At 64.3% G+C, this 19,753-nt stretch overlaps 2 protein-coding genes across 2 annotated transcripts; one reads left to right on the top strand and one right to left on the bottom strand.

The window, feature by feature from the left end:
* Positions 1-322: 322 nt before the first annotated feature.
* LOC133750742 (E3 ubiquitin-protein ligase TRIM50) lies at positions 323-6,147 on the bottom strand. Its single transcript, XM_062180404.1, has 6 exons — positions 5,749-6,147; positions 3,740-3,835; positions 2,894-3,124; positions 2,777-2,799; positions 1,865-1,989; positions 323-912 (listed from the first exon to the last, which is right to left on the bottom strand). Exons 1-6 carry the CDS (start codon positions 6,145-6,147, stop codon positions 323-325), a joined length of 1,464 nt encoding a protein of 487 aa, XP_062036388.1.
* A 3,873-nt stretch (positions 6,148-10,020) lies between these two features.
* FKBP6 (FKBP prolyl isomerase family member 6 (inactive)) lies at positions 10,021-19,434 on the top strand. The gene is made up of 8 exons (XM_062180462.1): positions 10,021-10,077; positions 10,172-10,289; positions 10,808-10,897; positions 11,645-11,847; positions 12,664-12,783; positions 18,457-18,651; positions 18,863-18,972; positions 19,344-19,434. The coding sequence occupies exons 1-8, from the start codon at positions 10,021-10,023 to the stop codon at positions 19,432-19,434; spliced, it is 984 nt and encodes a 327-aa protein (XP_062036446.1).
* Positions 19,435-19,753: the final 319 nt, after the last annotated feature.

Raw genomic sequence — 19,753 nt, 5'->3', positions numbered from 1 at the left:
GGCCTGAGCAGCTTGTGGGCATGGCAGGGGCAACCTGCAGGTCACCTGGAGAAACAGGGCCAACGCAGTGCCCTCGGGGGGTTTCAGCCCTCAGTGGGACGGGGAAAGCATGGCTGCAAAGGGCCAGTGGCCGCCCAGGCCTGGTGCTGCTGACCCCGCCAGGGGCCAACAGAGATGCCCCTGGCTGATGGGGAAGACACCACGGCACCTGTCGTTAAAGTCCGAGGAACACATGGACAGGCACGGGACCTCCCCCGAGGGCAAAGGCATCACTGTAGGACCTGATGGGACGCAGCTGGCTTGGGCCTGCGGGTGGGCGGCCCTACAGCTTGGTGGGCTGCGGGGGGCCCAGGGGGCCGGGCCCACCGGGCGGGGGCAGGACCATGGGCAGCGAGTCGCTGGCCCTCTCGTGCCAGCAGGTGTCCAGGATGGGGTAGAGCTTGCCCTGGAAGTCGGCCTGGAACGTGTAGAGGGGCCGCAGGTCATCGGGCCGGTCGGCGTCAAAGAAAGTGAGCTCTCCCTGCTCATAGTGCAGGTAGACGCCAATGCGGTGCGGGCGGCCCGCCACGGGCAGGGGCACCCGCGGGCCAGCGAAGGCCTCGTACAGCCGGCCCTCCTTCAGGCCGATCAGCCACACGCCCTGCTCCGGCGACTTGCCCAGCTTGCCCTTGCGGCTGGCCGTGGCCTTGATGACGCCCAGGCGCCAGTCGCTCTTGCCGCCCACCACCACCTCCCAGTAGTGGCGGCCGCAGGAGAAGCCGCGGCTGGCCAGGACGCAGGCGCTGTAGTCGAAGCCCTCGGGCTGGCTGGCGCGCCGCTGGGCCAGGAGCCCGCACTGCACCACCGTGTTGCCCTTGGACAGCTCCAGGAGCGGGTGTGCGGTGGCCGGGTCCAGCTTCAGCGACTCCGGGGCTAGGAAGGAGGCCAGAGAGAGGCTGGTGTGAGGTCGCGGGGGAGGCGGCGGGCCCTGGCCCGGGACAGCCCCCGGGGCCTCGGTGGGCCCAGAGAGGGGCTGCCCGCTGAATGGACGCCGATGGAAGGTGCAGGGAGCAGGCTCCGAGCAGAGGGACCCGCGGATGGCAGCCGCCAACAGGGGCCCAGCCCCGCCCTCTCGGCGGCCGGGAGACACCGCGACACCTGCGCCACTCCGCGAGTCCCCGCCGGTCCATTTACCCCCGAGATGTGCGAGCCAGCGCCAGTGAGCAGCGAACACACCGCTGTGTCCTCTCCCCACCCCCTCTTTCGTTCTAAATAGGACCCTGTGTCCACTAGTGACATCAGTCCACTGAGTACGCGCTGGCTAAGCAGGCTGGCGGCGATGTAGGAGTGGATGAAATGTCTGAATTGTTCTGTTCCTAAGTATTTCCCCGTTCTTGCGTCTCCCGGTTTGAATTTACTTCTTTGAACAGCAGAGAGACAGAGATGTCCATCGGCTGGTTCACGCCCCTAATGCCTGCAACAGCCAAGGCGGGGCCAGGCCGAAGCCAGGAGCCAGGAGCTCCACCCCCACCTCCCCCGCGGGTGGCTGCTGCCTCCCAGGTGCGCGCCCGCAGGAAGTGGAAAGCTGAGCTGATCGGACGCGGCTGTCCCAGGCAGCCCTGGCCCGCTGTACCACGCACACACCCAAGCGATCTGCCAGACACACCACGTGAGCACCAAACCTCACCTCTGACAGATGGCCTGAGGCTGACAGGCCAAGCCTGCCCGGTCCCGGCCAGCGCCATGTGGGGCTGAGCTGGAACCCGAGTCTCGGGGGACAACCCCGCCCCAGCCCTGTGCTCTCCCCAATGCCCACGCCCGCCTCGCTCTGCACCCCCCCGCCCCGCTGAGACCTCTTCAAGAGGCGGGGCGGGGGGGGGCTCACCTGGCAGAACTTTCCGGAACAGCCTTTTCCAGACGGTCAGTTTGATGTCGGCCTGGTGGAGGCCAGGCTTGAAGGAGATGGGGCTGAACGCGCCGTCCAGCGGCCGGGCCTGCTGCAGCTCCGCTCTGAGTGGGACAGGCCACACGATGGGGGGACCTGGGCCCCCACGGCCCCGCCCCACGCCAGACCCCGGGCTCAGTGGGACACCCACGATGCCTGTCGCTCCTTCCCCTCCACACCCGCCTCCTCCCTGGAAGCGGAGATGCCCCAGAGCCGAGACCCCTGCGGTGCGGGTCTGGGCGCACTGCCCGGGAACTCGTCAGGAATGCGGGTCCCTGGGCCCCACCAGGGCCAGGCGGCCTGAGGCCCTGCGGATGTCCAAGAGCCACTCCTAGGCACCGGGCGACCCTGGCCCCAGGCGCAGCTGGAGGGGACGCCTTCGGCCCTCCCACGCTTACTGGTGCTGTGGCTAAAAGCAACCTGAACACGCAAGGTGGTTGAGGCAGCCCCAGGAAGAGCGGGACTCGTTCGCTCATCAGCTGACAATGAGGGTCCACGGTCCCCGGGGTCCGCAGAGCAAGTCCAAGGCCCTCCTGGCCGTCACCCAATGCCCCCAGCAACATGGACCCGCTCACGGCACCCCAAGGGCCACCCACACCTGACCCTTCCCTCGGCCCCGCTTGCTGGCCTACTGGTCTACCGCCCGCCCTCCCGGCCGCCACACCTGTTCCCCTTAGCGTGCCTGCGGTGTGGCTCTGGCCTGGGGGGCCGCAGTTCACCATCTGCCTCCCACCAGTCTGTGGGACCCCGGGAGGCGGGGATGTGGTGTTCGTGTGTTCTCCCTGGGCTCAGCCTAGGGGCCCTGGCTAGGCTGAGCGGAGGAATGGGCGAGACGAGGTGCGCGGGTGTTACCTGGAGGCCAGGGAGTGGTAGTTCTGGAAGACAGGAGGGCGCGGGGTGAGGCCGGGGCTGGCCACGGGGAGTCCACGGTGGGGCTATGGGGGAGGGGCGTGGCCGCCGCCCACTCACCCGGATGAACTCGTGGTGGCTCTCGTTGCTGAACTGCTCCAGCACGCGCTCGGCCTGCGCCAGCCGCTCCTGCGCACCCTGGGCCTGCTCCAGCTGCATGTCCAGCGAGGCCACCAGGCCCCGGGTGTGCGCCTCCACGCCGCCCAGGCAGCGGGCCTTCTCCTCGTCCACCAGGTGGTGCAGCTCCTGGAACTCGCGGCGGATCACCCAGCTGAAGACGTCCGACTCGTTCTGGGACACGGAGGGCCCTGGTCACGGCGCTGCCCGGCTAGGGTGGGCCTTGCTGTGGGGCTGGTGGTGCCACCCGGGGGGTCGCAGGGTGGGCCACGTGGACCCCAGAGGTGGCCGTGGGCAGGCGGCCACGGCAGGACCCCAGCTCTCATTTTAAACGGACTACTGGTCAGTGTGCACAGGGAAAAGGTGTTTGAGCACGGAGTTCCACAGCTACGGCCCCCATCTCATACCCACCCCCCAGCCCCACGCGCCTCTCACGCAGGTGAACCAGATAGCGCCGAGGGCTTCCGGGCCTTCCAGGCCTGTGCCCCCCGCCGCAGGCTGCCAAGGTCAGGCAGACACAGGTGGCACTGGGCGGGGGGACGTGGGGGGAGTCACGCTCATGCTTCGGGCTGTTTACCTCTGGGCTCAAGTTCTGGGTTATCTCAGACGCAAGGACACGGAGGACAAAAGCGGACTTGGAGCCAGGCCTGACAACTGGGCCGAATTCCGCACCCCGCCCTGGAATGCTGTGCATTCGGGCTTTATATGGCAAGTGCGGCTGTCGGGAAAGGACAGTGGGGTCGGGGCGCTGCGGGGGCCGGGCCGGGGGGGGGGGGGGGAGGCACTCACGACGATCCGCGTGCGGTTGTTCACCAGTTTGGCGATGTGCTCCTCCACCTTCTTCTGCTCCTGCTTCAGGTCGGAGACGAGGGCTGCAAGATCCTCCTGGAGACGGCGGCCAGGGCCCCGTGAGCGGCTGGCCCCGCCACCGCCCTGCGCCGTGGGGCCTCCCGACGGCCACGAATGTCCCCGCTGGGAATACCCAGAGCTCCCCAGGACAGCTGAGAGCACTCAGGAATGTGCCGCACCGGGTGTCACGGGGAGAGATGAAGGGCACGGCCACCGGGGGCCCCAGACAGCGCCCGCGCCACATCCTGGCACCAGCAGGTCCCCAGAGAGGGGGCCGACACTGTAGCAAGAGCCCAGGAAGGCGCACCTGTGGCGAGGCTGGTTCTGCGGCCGGTGTAGCCGCCCCAGCCAAACCTGGGTTCCCCTCTCCCTATCAGCACTGGAATCCATCCCCAGCCCCCTTGGGCCCAACCTGGACTGGAGGCCCCTCCAGGCTGCCCCAGTCCCAATCCGACCCAGCCCTGGGGGTGCCGACAGGAACGTCCGCACCGCCGTCTGGCCCCACCGCCGGCCCAGGGGCCTTGCTGCTCGGTGCCCGCTGGGTACCGGGAGCTTTGGTTCAGATGCTTCCCAAGGACAAAGAGCTGCTAGAGCCCCTGGGTCAGCGAGGGGAGCAGACAGGTGACCAGAGTCCCGCTGCTGCCTGCCAAGGCCTCAGGCGGCTGAGAGGGGCCCGGGAAGGGCACAGCGATGGTCCCCAGGCGGAGACTCAAGGCCCCGGGACAGCAGGTGCACACGTGGACTGATGAAGCCATCTCTCAGGCAGCCCACCATCTCAGTGGGCACGCGAAGACAGGGAGGCCCGGGCAGGAGCAGACCAGAGAGGGAAACCTCAGGCCGGCCCTGTGGTGCAGTGGGCTAAGCCTCTGCCTGCCGCACCAGCATCCCACATGGGTGCCGGTTCAAGTCTTGGCTGCTCCACTTCCCATCCAGCTTCCTGCTAACACATCTGGGAAAGCAGTGGAAGATGGCCCAAGTGCTTGGGCCCCTGCACCCACGTGGGAGACCAGGAGAAGCTCCTGGCTCCTGACTGTTGCAGCCATTTGGGGAGTGAACCAGCAGATGGAAGGCCTCTCTCTGTCTCTCCCTCTCTCTGTTTAACTCTGCCTCTCAAATAAATAATCTTTAAAAAATAAAAAGGAGACCTTCTTCGCAGAGCTGTGGGGTGACAGGAACCCCAATACAAAACGGGGACCAAGCAGGGGTCAGAGGGGATGGATGGGCTCTGGGGTTTCCCTCTCTCCGGGTGGCCTCGGGCTCTCCCTCCACACTCCCAGCTCTTCAGTCCCCACTGGCCATCCCCGGAGAGCGGTCTCACAGCGCTCCGTCCCCCCGCTATGGGAGGCCTCTCGCCTGCCTCCTTCCCAGGGTTCCCTCGTTCCCACATCATCTGAGTCGGCCACCTACAAAGGTGCTGCTGGTGGCGAAAAGCGACTCTCTAGACGCCGGCTAGGGCCCCCAGGAGCAGGGATTCACCGGCAGGCACTGAAACGCGAGGGCACGGCCCAAAGTTCACGGCACATGGGAGGGTGCGCTGAGCTGGTTTCGCTGCGCGAGGGCTTCGGAGTCCCTGCACAGTCCCTTCCTGGAACAGCTTCCCACGAACTTCCTGAAGACCCCTCTCACGGCCTGGCTCGCAAAACTCGCTGCACCGCAATACACTCATCTTTTAATCCTCTCTTCCACGAATCTCTCAAGTCCCCTCCCACGCAGGGGCGCAGCCACCGGCTGCACCCCGGGAACCCTCAGGAAAACCCTGGGGCACAGGCCAGCAGGTGGCGCCAAGGCGCTCTCCCCAAGGTGGGCCCCACCGAAGCCCCCCGCCGCTGGTTGGAGCTCAGCACAGGATCCACGAGGCCGGCAGGAAACGGAGCCACGTGGTGGCGCCAGAGAGCGCGGGCCGCAGGTTCCCCGAGGAAGCCTCCCCTCCTCCCCGCCCCGTTTCCCACCTTCATGCGGCTGTAGACGGTGGAGACGGGTGTGACCCGGTGGTGCTGGTGGGAGCCCAGCAGGCCGCACAGGCCGCAGATGAGCTCCTGGTCCTGCTCGCAGAAGAGGCTGAGCGGGTTGCGGTGGTGTGCGCACACGCTGGGCTCCGGCTCCTCGGGCAGCTGCAGGGCCTCGATGACCCGCGCCAGGGAGACGTTGGGCGGCGAGCTGCTGCAGTCCGCCGGCTGGCGGCACACGGGGCAGCGCAGCTCCGAGTCCAGGTGGCGCGACAGGGCCAGCAGGCAGTCCTTGCAGTAGGAGTGGCCGCACTGCAGCATCAGGGGCTCCCTGAAGACCTCCAGGCAGATGGGGCACTGCAGCCGGTCCTCCAGCTGGGGCATGCTCACCTGCCAAGCCATCCACGCTGCAGCCTGCAACCAGGCCACCGCCGGGAAAACCGACCGGCAACGAGACGCAAAAGCCCCAAGGCCAGGCACCAAGACCCGGGTGGTGACGCTGGACGCCTGCCTACCTGGCTGCCCGGGCTCCGCCCCTTACCCGGAGACACGCCCCTCCCCAAGGTCACCAGGAATCAGGTGGAAAGTGGGTCACGTCACGGGACTGCCGGGCCCCCTCTGATAAGCGCGACATTCGGCTGCTGGCCTTGGCCGGGGCGGGGGGAGGGGCGCCGGCAGAGGGGCAGGGGCTGCCGTCCACACCCGACAACCGGGCAGGAGAGGTTCTCAGAAGTGTTTAGGCACAGAGAGTTCTAGAACGGCAGACCGCGGTCCCAGCAGGCCTCTGTCGGCCAGCGACAGGCAAGCCCCAGGTCTGGGGTAGGCAGGTGGAATCCGCAACGCGTCAAGCACCAAGCTGAGTGCCGAGAGGCCCTGTCCCTTCGGAATTGAGAATACAGTGAGGGCAGGGCTGGCATTATCCAGGTAAGCCCCATGCAGGAAGCAAGCAGGGTGACAGAGAGGGAGACGGGGTGACGGGCGGGTGAGGGACCGCCTTAAACAGTGGCCGAGTTGACACCTAGAGGGTACACAGCAGCCAGACACTGGAAAGGCTGCAGGTGCAAAGGCCCTGAGGTTGGAGAGAGCTCGGTAGGTGAGACAGGAGGGTCCTTCAGAAAGCTCACGGGGGCAGGGGTTTACATCCCAGCAGGAAGATGCCCACGTCCCACACTGGACCGCCTGGCTTCGAGTCCCAGCTCCAGCCTCCCGGGAGGCCGTGGTGATGTTCAAGTCGCCCGTGTGGGAGACCCGGGTTGAGTTCCAGTCTCCTGGCTTCAGCACCAGCCACTGCAGACGTTGGAGGAAGGAACCAGCATGTGGAAACTGTCTCTTTGTATTTCTGCTTTCCAATAAAAGTTACATTACACGCACCCCCACATCAGACCACATTCCTCTCTCTGCAGCCCTCCAGTAGCTTCCACGAACGCTGGCTTTCCCTGTCAACCCCTCCAGTCTCATGTCCTGAGGTTTCAATGTCAGGCATTGAACACAAAGGACAGAGGTTCAACAAGAGGCCGCCCTGCCCCCCCCCCCCAGAAAACATCCTTCAAGGGCCGGCATTGTGGGGTAGCAGGTACAGCAGCACCTGCGATGCCAGCATTCCATATGGGTGCTAGCTCACGTCCAGCTGCCCTGCTGCTAATCCAGCTCCCAGCTGACGGCCCGAGAAAGCAGCGGATGATGGCCCAAGTGCTTGGGTCCCAGCACTGGCCACCGTGGCCATCTGAGGAGTAAACCAGCAGATGGAAGATCTCTCTGTCTCATTCTTTCTCTGTAACTCTTTCAAAATAGCGGCTGGCACTGTGGCATAGTGGGTAAAGCCGCCACCTGCAGTGCCAGCATCCCATATGGGTTCCGGTTCGAGTCCCGGCTGCTCCACTTCCAATCCAGCTCTCTGCTCTGGCCTGGGAAAGCAGAGGAAGATGGCCCAAGTCCTTGGGCCCCTGCACCCACGTGGGAGACCCAGAAGAAGCTCCTGGCTTCACATGGTCCCAGCTCTGGTCATTGTGGCCATTTGGGGAGTGAGCCAGCAGATGGAAGACCTCTCTCTTTCTGTCTCTCCCTCTCTCTGTAACTCTGCCTCTCAAATAAATATATAAATCTTAAAGAAAGAAACAGATAAATAAAAAGGGTGGCCCCTGGCTGACAGCCCGCAAGGAGACGGGGACCTGCAGGGAGCTGGAGTCTCCCCAGAGCGTCCAGTGGGTCGGCAGCCTTGCTGATTGTAGGCCAGGGAGAACCGCGCTGGACTTCCACTAAAGCAGCTGTAGTTTGGGCAGAGCTCCATGCTACTCTGTTGCAACGGTGATAAAAACTCAGAAGCCAAGAGGGGGAAAAAAAGTATTTAAAGGCTGGAGTGATCAAGTGTATCAGCTGTTGGGGCCGGCCTTGTGGCGCAGGGGGTAAAGCTGCCGCCTGAGACGCCGGCAGGGACCTCGGTTCGAGTCCTGGCTGCTCCACTTCCGACCCAGCTCCCTGCTAATGGCCTGGGAAAAGCACCAGATGACTCAAGTGCCTGGGCCCGGGCACCCGCGTGCGAATCCGGGTGCAGCCCCAGCCACTGTGGAAGCCGTCTGGGAGTGAACCAGCGGATGGAAGACCCCTCTGTTAGCCCTGCCTTTCAAATACAAAAAATAAATAAAATAAAATAAAAGGGGAAGCTTTAAGACAACAGAGACAAGAGACAGACCCGGGGAACAGCCAGGATCCAATCAACAGCTCTCCTTCACCCCGAGGAGCAGGTGCAGGCGGTTCTTACTTAGCAAGCTGGGGTAGCTCGCCTCTTTCCTCCCAGGGCCCGGCGGCTTGACGGCCAAAGTGCTCTCCTGGACCCAGCGTCCCCCGAAAGGCAGAGCAGGTAAGGAGCACGCGCCCCTGCCAGCCTGCTCCAGGCCCCAGCCGACCCCGGCCCCCAAGACCCAAGACCCCGGCCCCCGGCCCCCGGCCCCCGGCCCCCAGCCGACCCGGGACCCCGGCCCCGCCTCCATCCGGTTCCCGGCGCCCTCCCCACGCCCTCCGCCCACCACGCCCCCGCCACACCACGCCCTCCGCCCACCACGCCCCCGCCACACCACGCCCTCCGCCCACCACGCCCCCGCCACACACACCCCCCCGCCACACCACGCCCTCCGCCCACCACGCCCCCCCGCCACACCACGCCCCCCGCCACACCACGCCCCCGCCACACCACGCCCTCCGCCACACCACGCCCCCGCCACACCACGCCCTCCGCCACACCACGCCCCCGCCACACCACGCCCCCGCCACACCACGCCCTCCGCCCACCACGCCCCCCGCCACACCACGCCCCCGCCACACCACGCCCTCCACCACACCACGCCCCCGCCACACCACGCCCCCGCCACACCACGCCCTCCGCCCACCACGCCCCCGCCACACCACGCCCTCCGCCACGCCACGCCCTCCGCCACGCCACGCCCTCCGCCACACCACGCCCCCGCCACACCACGCCCCCGCCACACCACGCCCTCCGCCCACCACGCCCCCGCCACACCACGCTCTCCGCCACGCCACGCCCTCCGCCACGCCACGCCCTCCGCCACACCACGCCCCCGCCACACCACGCCCCCGCCACACCACGCCCTCCGCCCACCACGCCCCCGCCACACACACCCCCCCCCGCCACACCACACCCTCCGCCCACCACGCCCCCCCGCCACACCACGCCCCCCGCCACACCACGCCCCCGCCACACCACGCCCTCCGCCACACCACGCCCCCGCCACACCACGCCCTCCGCCCACCACGCCCCCGCCACACCACGCCCTCCGCCGCACCACGCCCTCCGCCGCGCCACGCCCTCCGCCGCACCACGCCCTCCGCCGCACCACGCCCTCCGCCGCACCACGCCCCCGCCACACCACGCCCTCCGCCCACCACGCCCCCGCCACACCACGCCCTCCGCCACGCCACGCCCTCCGCCACACCACGCCCTCCACGTCTCACTGGCCCCGGCCTGCGCCCCCGCACGCACCCCAGGCCGCAGGCTCGGCCCGCCCTTGTCACTTGCTCTCCGCCGCCCTCGCCCTCGGCGCGCACATCCCCGCTGCTCGCTCCTTGCCCCCTCAGGAAGGTGTACGTGCTTCCGTCATCACGCTCTGCGTGGCTCCAGTCACGTGTCCCCCGCTCGCACCCCATCCTCCACTGCGGGCCGCTGCACATGCGCACACCGCCGGTCACGTGCCCTCCACATTCCAGCCCCAGGCACGTGCTCCCCGCACGCGCGACACCGGGGGCGGCGGTTGGAGCGACGGCATGAGCGGCTTCGCGCGGCCCCGGCCCGGCATGGCGCCGTCGGGAGAGGACGGCCTGGTATACATGGGGGCGGTGGGCCAGGGCCCGGGAGGCTCGCGGGGCGCGGGCCGGCCCGAGGCCCTGAGGCCCGCCGCCTTGCGGTCTCCGGCAGTCCGTGTACCAGCGGTGGAGTCAGCGGATGCAGGACATCTCCGGGGACCGCGGCGTGCTCAAGGACGTCATCCGGGAGGGCGTCGGGGAGCTGGTGACGCCCGACGCGTCGGTGCTCGGTACCGCGGGGACCCGGCCCCGCGTGAGCCCGGGGGGGGGGGGCGCGTGCGCGACGGCTGTGTGTGCGTGTGCGGTAGGGGAAGAGGGAGGGCCTACCCCCCCGGAGAGACCCCCGCGAGACCCCCCGAGAGACCCCAAGAGACCCCCCAGAGACCTCCCCCAGAGACTCCCGGAAGGGACCTCCGAGAGACCCCCCGAGACCCCCCCAGAGACCTCCCCCAGAGACCCTCCGGAGAGACCCCCCTCCGGAGAGATCCCCCAGAGACCCCCCCCGGAGAGACCCCCGCGAGACCCCCCGAGAGACCCCCCAGAGACCTCCCCCAGAGACCCCCCCCAGAGACCGCCCCGGAAGGGACCCCCTCCCCTGCCTCCCATCCCCCCACCGCCCATCCCCCATCTCCCTTGTGCCCGAGCCCACGAGGGGCCGCGCTGTGGGGGAGAAGGAGCGGGTGTCTCTGCTCGGGGCTCCCTTACATTTTCTTTTTTTTTTTTTTTTTCCTCCCCTTCCGGGTCCCAGTCAAATATTCTGGCTACCTGGAGCACATGGACAAACCCTTCGATTCCAATTGCTTTAGGAAGACTCCACGGCTCATGAAACTTGGAGAGGGTAAATGCCCCCCTCTCTCCCCCGGGGCCGGCTGGGGGTGGGGGTCCCACCGCCCAGTGCTTTAAGCTGGTTTTTTATTTCTGAGGCTGGGGTGTGGTCGGGCAGTCACACTCTTCCCCCACCCCCCATGTTTGCCCTTCAAACCTGGGTGTTTGAGAGATGGCCTGCCTGGCAAGGTTACCTGTGGGTTCTGTGTCCTGTGTCTCGGAGACACACCTGTGACGAGAGTCGGTTCACTTCCCAAATGGCCAGAGCTGAGCTGGGCCGACCCGAAGCCAGGAGCCAGGAGCTGCTTCTGGGTCTCCCACGCAGGTGCAGGGGCCCAAGCACTTGGCCCATCTTCTGCTTTCCCAGGCCATTAGCAGGGAGCGGGATTGGAAGTGGAGCAGCTGGGACTCGAACCAGTGCCTATGTGGGGTGCCAGCACCGCAGGTGGAGGCTTAGCCTACTGACACCACAGCTACGGCCCCACGATCCGCAGCTGCTTTCCTACTAAGGACTTCACCAGGTGGTGGAAACTGACCTGCGGTCAGGCGACCCTGGGGGAGAGTCAGATGAGGGCCTGGGAGTTAGCAGCCTTGCAGGTGTGTTTGGCAAAGCCGTACATCGCTCGGGGAACCTTTTTTCTGCCAGGGGCCGTTTGGTCATTCACGGCCTCACGCCCTGGCCACAGGAAGTTCTCCACTGGGGCATTAGCAGCCTCACGCCCTGGCCACAGGAAGTTCTCCGCTGGGGCGTCTCTTGCAGACATTACGCTTTGGGGCATGGAGCTGGGCCTCCTGAGCATGCGCAGAGGAGAGCTGGCCAGGTTTCTGTTCACGCCCACCTACGCCTATGGGGCGCTGGGCTGCCCGCCCCTCATCCCCCCCAACACCACCGTCCTGTTCGAGATCGAGCTGTTGGACTTCCTGGACTCCGCCGAGTCGGACGCGTTCTGTGCCCTGTCTGCGGTAAGCGGCTGGGGGTGGGTGGCCTGGGTGCTGGGGGACTCCCTGCAGGCTTGGCCCGGGCCCCGCCCCTCCACTTCCTGGTGCCTGCCGTCGGGCTTTGCTGAGTTTTCGGCTCTGGGGCAGCATCCAGGTGGCCTTGTCACCACGAGATGTTGTCAGCAGTAAGCGTGGCGTCTCAACAAGGACGCCTGTAACTGACTGTCGTGTCCGGGCCTTGCGACTGAAGGGGGCTGGCAAGCGACTGGGATACCTGGGCCAGCGGGTGGAGACCAGGCCAGGCCCAGCAAGCTGGGGTACACGGTCACTGTGCCTCACAGCCTCGCACTCAGCCCTGTGCCTCGCTCCAGGCCTGCCAAGCCCATCAGCAGTCGCGGGCGCTGGCTTCGGCACGCTAGTCCATCTTACTCTGGCACATCCGGGTTCCACCACTGGCGTCTGACTTAGGGTCTCTGGACTGGGGCCGGGACCGGGAGCCCTGTGGGTGATTCTGATACGTAGCCAGGGCTGCGCTGCGTGACCATGCAGGCTACCACGGCTCTGGGCACAGCAGCACTGTTCGCTGCTTGTTGGCTGCGTAGGGGCCGGGAGCCCTGATCCTTGTGCTTGGTGGATTCCCCCAGCTCCTAGCTCCGGGCCAAGTGCTGCTTCGGGGAACGTGGTGGGAGGGCTCCAGGCGTGGACTGGCCCTGGCCCCACCCCGCAAGGGGCCTCTGCACACACAGGAAGTGGTTGACAGCTCGTCATTTAAGAGAACCACCCCCTCGGGGCAGTCTGGCTTTTGGGGTCCCTTGCTGGTGATTCTTATCTGGTCCCCAGGAGCAGCAAGACCAGTTTCCGGTTCAGAAGGTCCTAAAAGTGGCAGCCACGGAGCGGGAGTTTGGCAACTACCTTTTCCGCCAGAATCGTTTCTGTGACGCCAAAGCACGATACAAGCAGGTAAGGGTGCTGGGGAGGCCGAGCGGCTGCGTGGATTTCCCAGCCACGGGCCTCTGCTTTCTCCTTCTGGCCGCCGTTGTGGGGAGCGTACCTGGCTCCTGCTCGCCGTGGCTTCTCACGAGAGCGTCAGAACCGAGACAGAATCGCCCCCTTCCGCGGTGACTCGGATGAAATCAGCTGTGACACCAAGAGGCGACAGGGAGAGGAACCAGGCTGGGTCTCCAAGGCTCGCACTTGAGTGGATGGCACAGAGGGTCAAGGTCATCATCCTAACCGTGTCAGGCTGGAGATGTCGCCATCATCTGGACAGCTGGCATGGTTGATCAGCACCGCGACTAACGGGTTGGTTCAGTAAGGAGCACGTGAGGCCTTTGGAACCTAAAACCATGTTTCTCTCGCTACTTTTCATGGGCAGCCATTAAGAAAGTCTCATTTAAAAACTCCTCACGGTGCAGGGGAAGGCCTGGCAGAGGGAACAAGGAGGGGCGCCCCCATGACCTGCGTCTTGCATGGGTTGTGAGTGTGTAGAGCTGTGCGCCGTGTGCTGACCACTGAGTTTGTATTCTTTGGTAACAAGACTTTGTTGCTGCAAAAACTCAAGTGGAAGAGAGAGACCAGCGGTGGCATCTCGGCCTCCGGCGGCCACACCCCCAGCCTCGCCCTGCTCCCGGCTGTGAGGGAGCTGCCTTCGTGGGTGGTGCTGACCACGATTGGGTTTCCTTTCTGGTTCGCTGCTTGAACAGGTTGTTCTGAGCGCTTCCTGTGTGCCAGTGTGTACTTTGGCTCCAGGGGCCCCAGAACGGTGTTCAGCTGACAGCCCCTGGACGTGGGATTTCCCACGAGACTTCTGAAGGGGGCGGCCCGGGGCTGCCAGAGCGCTGGCTCTGAAAAGCCGTCAGGATCCTGGGGGCCCGCTCTTCACGGGTGCTAGTTCTCCACCCAGGGAGGTCCCCCAGTCTGCCGCGCTGCAGGGTCATCAGGCTGCCGGAAGCGAGATGAGCCTGCTGTGTCTACGTTCAGAACTTTCCAGAAGTCTCCCCCCACTGACCTGTTGTCCTGACCCGTGTCACACACCCTCAGCTGTGCGGGCCTCTGGGCTGGGGTGTGCTGGGAGGAGAGGGTACAGGTCACAGGGAACCGTATCGGCCACGTGAGAACGCGCAGGCCTCGGCTTTGGGATGGCACATCGCAGCACCGTGACTTGTCGGGCTTCCCGGAAAACCCACTTGGCGCCCTCTGTCCGCCAGTCCTAGTGCCTGGGTCTGGTCCCCTGAGGCTGTTTCTTTTCAATGGTGCCTGCTGCCTGATTTCAGGCCGGCGCTGTCCGAGGATGGGCGCAGGGACCCTTGCGACCTGGAGTTGTCCCTGTGGGACGTGAGGCTTCCACTCTCCCGCCGGCCACATGGCTTGTCCCAGCCTTGTCACCACGGTTCTGAAAGTCGGCCGAGGGTCCGTACACGGTCCGTACAGCTGTGGAGCCTCTGCCTCACCCTCTCTCAGTCTCGCTGTTGGGCCCAACTTTCCCCGGTAGAAAGCGCCTTTGCGCGCCGTCCTCCAGGCAGGCCGAGCCTCCCCCGCCAGCCGCCGGGTTTCTGGGGCAGTGCCGGCACTCGGGTCAGGCCGGAGGTGCCGGGCCCTCTGCACAGCTCCTGCCCCGCGGCTGCCCCGCGGTGCTGGCCTGTGGCTTTCCCGTCCTCTTTCTCGCCGCACCCGCGCCGCTTTGTTCTGATGGAGTCCCTTGGCGTGGGCTCGGCAGACGCTTAGCTTTTGTAGTCGCCGGCTTGCCGTGGAGAGGTCTGGGGCGTTGTCGCGTTCCTTCCTACGTGACCTTTCTTCCTCTGGGGAGAAGCGGGCTTTCAGGAGGGGTTTCCACCAGCGTTCCTAGGTTTTACAGGGTGGGCGTGGGGGGGGGGGCGCCCTGAGCCCTCGGTCTCTGTCTTTCATTTCTCCTCGACCCTGGGACGTGGTGCTCAGTTCTTTCTTTACTCACTCCTGTGTCTCGTGTGCGGATCAGACCTCGTGCACTGAGCGGCCCCCGGCTCCCCCCGTGCCCCCCCTCTCTGGCCCACCGTCTGCGAGCTTTCCTTGACGTTTTAAAACCATCTCTTCTAATGAATTTTTCATTAAAATGTTTTCCAAGGACCCTTTGTTCTATTTTTTCCCCAGATTTCTGTTCTTATTTCACGCATGCATTATTTTCTCTTTGATTCTTTGTGATTATAATTTTTAGAGTTTCTTCTCTGTGTCTTAAATCTCAGGCCTTTTTCCGTGTGTTCTGTGCCTTGGAGAACGTGGCCGTGGGCATTGTTCGTAGCAAGTCACGGAGACCCGGATAGCAGTACCCTGAACTCAGTCCCTCTCAGCACTGTCCCAGGCCGGGGGCACGCACACCACGCCTGGCTGGGCCAGGCTGGCAGACGCCGGTGTTCCGGATGTGTCTGCCCTGCCAGAAAATACCCATCCCTGTGGAAGTGGGAGAACGGCTCAGGGATGCAGGAGGCCACACGCACACCCCCACACCCACGCACACACGCACACACACCCCCACACACGCGCACACACACACACGGCCAGGCTTTCCTCAAGTCACCAGGGAGCTTCTGGTGGCTGCCAAGGATCTCTTTAAAATATTGATTGTATTCATTTGAAAGGCAGAATGGGAGGGGAGGGGTGGGGAGGAGAGACAGACGGACAGACATCGTCCATCTGCTGGTTCACTCCCCAGATGGCTGCAACGGCCGGAGCTGGGCTGGGCCAAAGCCAACAGCTTCATCCCAGTCTCCCGTATGGTGCAGGGGCCTAAGCGCCTGGGCCATCTTCCATTGCTTTCCCAGGTGCATTAGCAGATAGCTGAATCAGAAGTGGAGCAACCAGGACTTGAACCGGCACCCATAGTGGATGCCAGTGTTGCAGGCCGTGGCTTTACTGCTACACCACTGGCCCCAACCGCTGAGATTCGCGAGACGGGTCAGAGAGCAGTTGGGCCACTGCAGGGACGTGGTGGGTGGGTGGCCGTGTGGCCGGGTAGGGCCCACATGCACTTCAGGGACAGGTGTCCTTGGGGCCTTGCAGTGTTGCCCCTGCTGCCCATGCAGCCGTCTGGCTGCTGGAGCACTGGGAGCAAAGGGAGGGTGCAGGTGCTCGCTGCCTGTCCCCGTGACCCTCCTTGGATGCCCCTTGCCTGCCCCCAAATCCAGGCCCCCCTGGATCCCTTTGTTCAGAAGATCTGCTGTCTCCTGAGGCCGTGACCACCTGACATACATGGCCGGTGAGCAGGGCAATGCTGACCCGTCCTCCTCGGCCCCCACTCAGCTCTCCTGGCTCTGACCCGTCTGCCCGGGCTCTGCTCGGCTGGGCTGTGTCATTGCCGCCGAGGCCCTAGCTCCTGGCCCCTGAGGTCCCCCTCGCTGTGCTCTCCTGCCTTCTGCAGGTCTGTTCAGGGCTGGTGGGCAGAGTTGTTGTTCCTGCTTCCTGGTTACGCTGCTGAGTTGCTGGTGTAGACAGGTGGTTCAGCTTTCTAGGGTGTATTTGCAGGAGCGCAGTTTCTGGATCACATGGGAACACCATTTTTATGTCTTTGAGGAGCTGCACCAACCTCGAGTCCCACAGCCACGTCCAGGGTTAGAACTGCTCCCCGTCACTGTCAGCACTATTTCACATTTTACCAGTTAAAGCCAGGGCACCGGCGCTGTGGCGTAACGGGTAAAGCCGCCGCCTGCAGTGCCGGCATCCCACATGGGTGCTGGCTCTAGTCCTGGCTGCTCCACTTCCAATGCAGCTCTCTGCTAATACGCTTGGCAAAGCAGTGGAAAATGGCCCAAGCTTCATCCTGGTCTCTCACAGGGGTGCAGGGGCCCAAGCACTCGGACCGTCCCCCCCCCTGCGTTCCCAGGGGCATTAGCAGGCAGCTGGATCCAAGTGGGACAGCCAGGCTTGAACCAGTGCCAGTGTGGGATGCCGGCATTGCAGGCAGCGGCTTAACCCATTGTGCCACCGTGCCGGCCCCTGATGTTCTTTCCCAAGAGTGTTTGGCTATTTGGGATAACCTGGATTGCCATGTGGGTTTTTGAGTCGACGTGTCCTTTTCTGCGAGAAGGCTCTTTAAACGTTGGCAGTGGGTGCGTTGACTCTGTGCGTTGGTGTGGGCGAGGTGAAGGGAAGCCTTCCACCCCGTGAGCGTGGGACAGCTTCCATTTCTGTGGGTTATCTTTCATTTTCTTTCTTTCTTTTTTTTTTTTTTTTTTTTTTTGGACAGGCAGAGTGGACAGTAGAGGGAGACAGAGAGAAAGGTCTTCCTTTTGCCGTTGGTTCACCCTCCAATGGCCGCCGCGGTAGGCGCGCTGTGGCCGGCGCACTGCGCTGTTCCGATGGCAGGAGCCAGGTGCTTCTCCTGGTCTCCCATGGGGTGCAGGGCCCAAGGACTTGGGCCATCCTCCACTGCACTCCCTGGCCACAGCAGAGAGCTGGCCTGGAAGAGGGGCAACCGGGACAGAATCCGGCGCCCCGACCGGGACTAGAACCCAGTGTGCCGGCCATGGCGCCAGCCCATTTTCTTTTTTTTTTTTTTAACGTGACACACTTACAGAGTGCAGTGTGGCATTTTGGCACGTGTGTATGGTGTGTCCCGAGCGATCCAGACCAGCTGGCCGTTCCATCTCCCGCACGTTTCTCTGTGGCTGCAGCCACCAGCTCTCCCAGGTGCCCACGTAGTACGTAGTAGCCTGTGGGGCCCTGAGCCGCGGGGCTGTGTGACACAGAACTTACTCTTCCCGCCCGCTGTGTTCTGGGCCCGTTGCCCCACCTCCCTGCAGCCCTCCCCCCCCCCCCCCGCCTGTGTGTGTGCAGCACGTTTTCTCCCTCATCCACCTGTTGAGACGGCGTGGGGGATTCCCTGCTTGGCTGTTGAGAACGGCGCTGCTGTGAACATGGGCGTGCAGGTGTCTCCTGGCCAGACTGGGTTCCTTCTCTTTGGGGACGCACCCAGAAGAGGGAAGGGCGGACCCTGTGTGGGGTCTGGTTTTAGTGTCTGAGGAGCCTCCATACTGTCCGCCGTGACGGCCGGGGTGTTTGCATCCCCCAACAGTGTTCTGAGGGCCCCTCTTCTCCCTGGCCTCGCCAGCGTTGGTCTTTTCTGTTCTGAGATTATAACACAGGTGAGATGATGTCATGGTTTTCGCCTTCCTTTCCTTGATAGCTGACGACACGGGACGTTTGCTCACGTGCTTGTTGGCCGTTTGTATTCTGGGAAACGCTCATCTGCCCATTTGAACGCTGGCGTCCTGGGCGTGCTGGGTGTCGGTGCCTGTGTCAGGTGTCCGTTCCCCCGTCCTGCCAGCGCCCTCTGCTCTCTGGATTGCGTCCTGGGCCCTGCTCTCTCGGCGGCGTTCTGTCGTGTGCCTGTACAAGTGTTGCACTTCTTTTAACTGCATTGCCGCTCCTTTTATTTTTTTATGCTATTTTAAATAGATTTTTCTCACTGGTGAGCTGAGTTATTGAATCTCATTTGGAGTACAGAAGTAGTGCTGACTTGGACATACTGCAGACTCCCCGAATGTGTCTGTCCACTTGAACAGCGCGTCGGGTGCGGGCTTTAGGGACATGCACGGCCGTGCCTCCTCCGAGCTGCCCTCTCTCGCTCTCTCGCTCTCTCGCTCTCTCGCTCTCTCTCGCCAGGCCTTGCTGCTCCTGCACCGGCGGTCGGCGGCCCCCGGGGAGCAGCACCTGGTGGAGGCCGCCAAGCTGCTTGTCCTCCTCAACCTGTCTTTCACGTACCTGAAGCTGGAGCGGCCGGCCTCGGCCCTGTGCTACGGCGAGCAGGCTCTGAGCATCGACGACAAGAACACCAAGGCCCTGTTCCGGTGCGGACAGGTGAGCGGACGCCCCGGGAGTGAAGTGTGGCCCTCCCCACACAAGGACCACAGTGTTGCTTTTCTTTCTGAAGTGTTGTGAATTTACAAAACAAAGCAGAGGGTTCAGAGTGCCCAGACTGTTTTGGGGGGGGGGAGGAGGTGTGAGAGCGTCCTGGCGCCTTCTCGCCTCCTGCGCCACGTGTGCTCTCGAAGCCTCTCCCTCGTCACAGGCCTGTCTCCTCATGACTGAGTACGAGAAGGCCCGGGATTTCCTCGTCCGAGCCCAGAAGCAGCAGCCCTTCAATCATGACATCAACAGCGAGCTGAAGAAGCTGGCCAGGTGAGTGTGCGCCGGTGTGCGGGGGGGGCTCGCGTCCCCACCGCGGGCCCCGGATGCGAACTGTAGGGAAGACTCGGAAAGTGGCCGTGTGTACGTGGCCGTCTCCCCGGCGCCCCTCACCTGGGGCTGGAGCGGCTGTTTGCGGGGATGTTCCGTCCCTCTGCAGGCCTCCGTGGGGTCAGACCTGGAGGTGTGGGCAGCCCCTCTGCCTCCCGCGGCCGTCTGTTCAGAGGAGGGCTTTTCGTCCCTTCCCCGCCCCCTACCCCTCCGGTCACTTCCTCCCGTTCTTGATGGAGGGCTGGGGGCTCCACGCCCTGCTCGGGGTGCCCAGCCACACACTGCCTTCCCTGACCCCACGATTCTGCCCGCAGCTGCTACAAGGACTACACGGACAGAGAGAGGGAGATGTGTCACCGAATGTTCGCGACGTGTGCCGACGGCCCGGCCGTGGCACAGCACTGAAGGTAGTGGCTGGCGGGGGTGGCCCCAGATGGACCCCTGGGGGAGAGTGGGAGGAGACAGGCCCACAGCTGGGTGCCTTCTCACGGAGGGGCCCTGCCAGAAACATCACCCAGACATCTGGGGGCTTGACCTTCGCGATTAAAAAAAAAAAAAAAATGTTGGTGCTGTACGCTGAGCTGTGCTCGTGGCTGCTTGGAGCATGAAGCCCCGTGTGCGGGCCTTGGTGTAACAACGTCACTGGGCCTGGAGGTGGAGTCAGGCTCTGCTTAGTCCGGGGATTCGGAGACCCTGGAGACCCCCAGCCCCGCTCTGCTCTTCT

This window comes from Lepus europaeus, chromosome 21, assembly GCF_033115175.1.
Source record: "Lepus europaeus isolate LE1 chromosome 21, mLepTim1.pri, whole genome shotgun sequence".
NCBI lineage: Eukaryota > Metazoa > Chordata > Mammalia > Lagomorpha > Leporidae > Lepus > Lepus europaeus.
Note: the sequence above shows the minus strand (reverse complement) of the source record. Positions and strands in the feature narration are given on the sequence as shown.

Bases quoted from the DNA above. Each gene is read 5' to 3' on its own strand.
- LOC133750742 (XM_062180404.1), bottom strand. From the start codon at position 6,147: ATGGCTTGGCAGGTGAGCATGCCCCAGCTGGAGGACCGGCTGCAGTGC. The intron at 3,836-5,748 runs GTGGGAAACGGG...CGCCGTCTCCAG, and splicing joins CCGTCTACAGCCGCATGAAG to GAGGATCTTGCAGCCCTCGT. The intron at 3,125-3,739 runs GTGAGTGCCTCC...TCCGTGTCCCAG, and splicing joins ACAACCGCACGCGGATCGTC to AACGAGTCGGACGTCTTCAG.
- FKBP6 (XM_062180462.1), top strand. From the start codon at position 10,021: ATGAGCGGCTTCGCGCGGCCCCGGCCCGGCATGGCGCCGTCGGGAGAG. The intron at 11,848-12,663 runs GTAAGCGGCTGG...TCTGGTCCCCAG, and splicing joins CGTTCTGTGCCCTGTCTGCG to GAGCAGCAAGACCAGTTTCC. The intron at 18,973-19,343 runs GTGAGTGTGCGC...TTCTGCCCGCAG, and splicing joins GAGCTGAAGAAGCTGGCCAG to CTGCTACAAGGACTACACGG.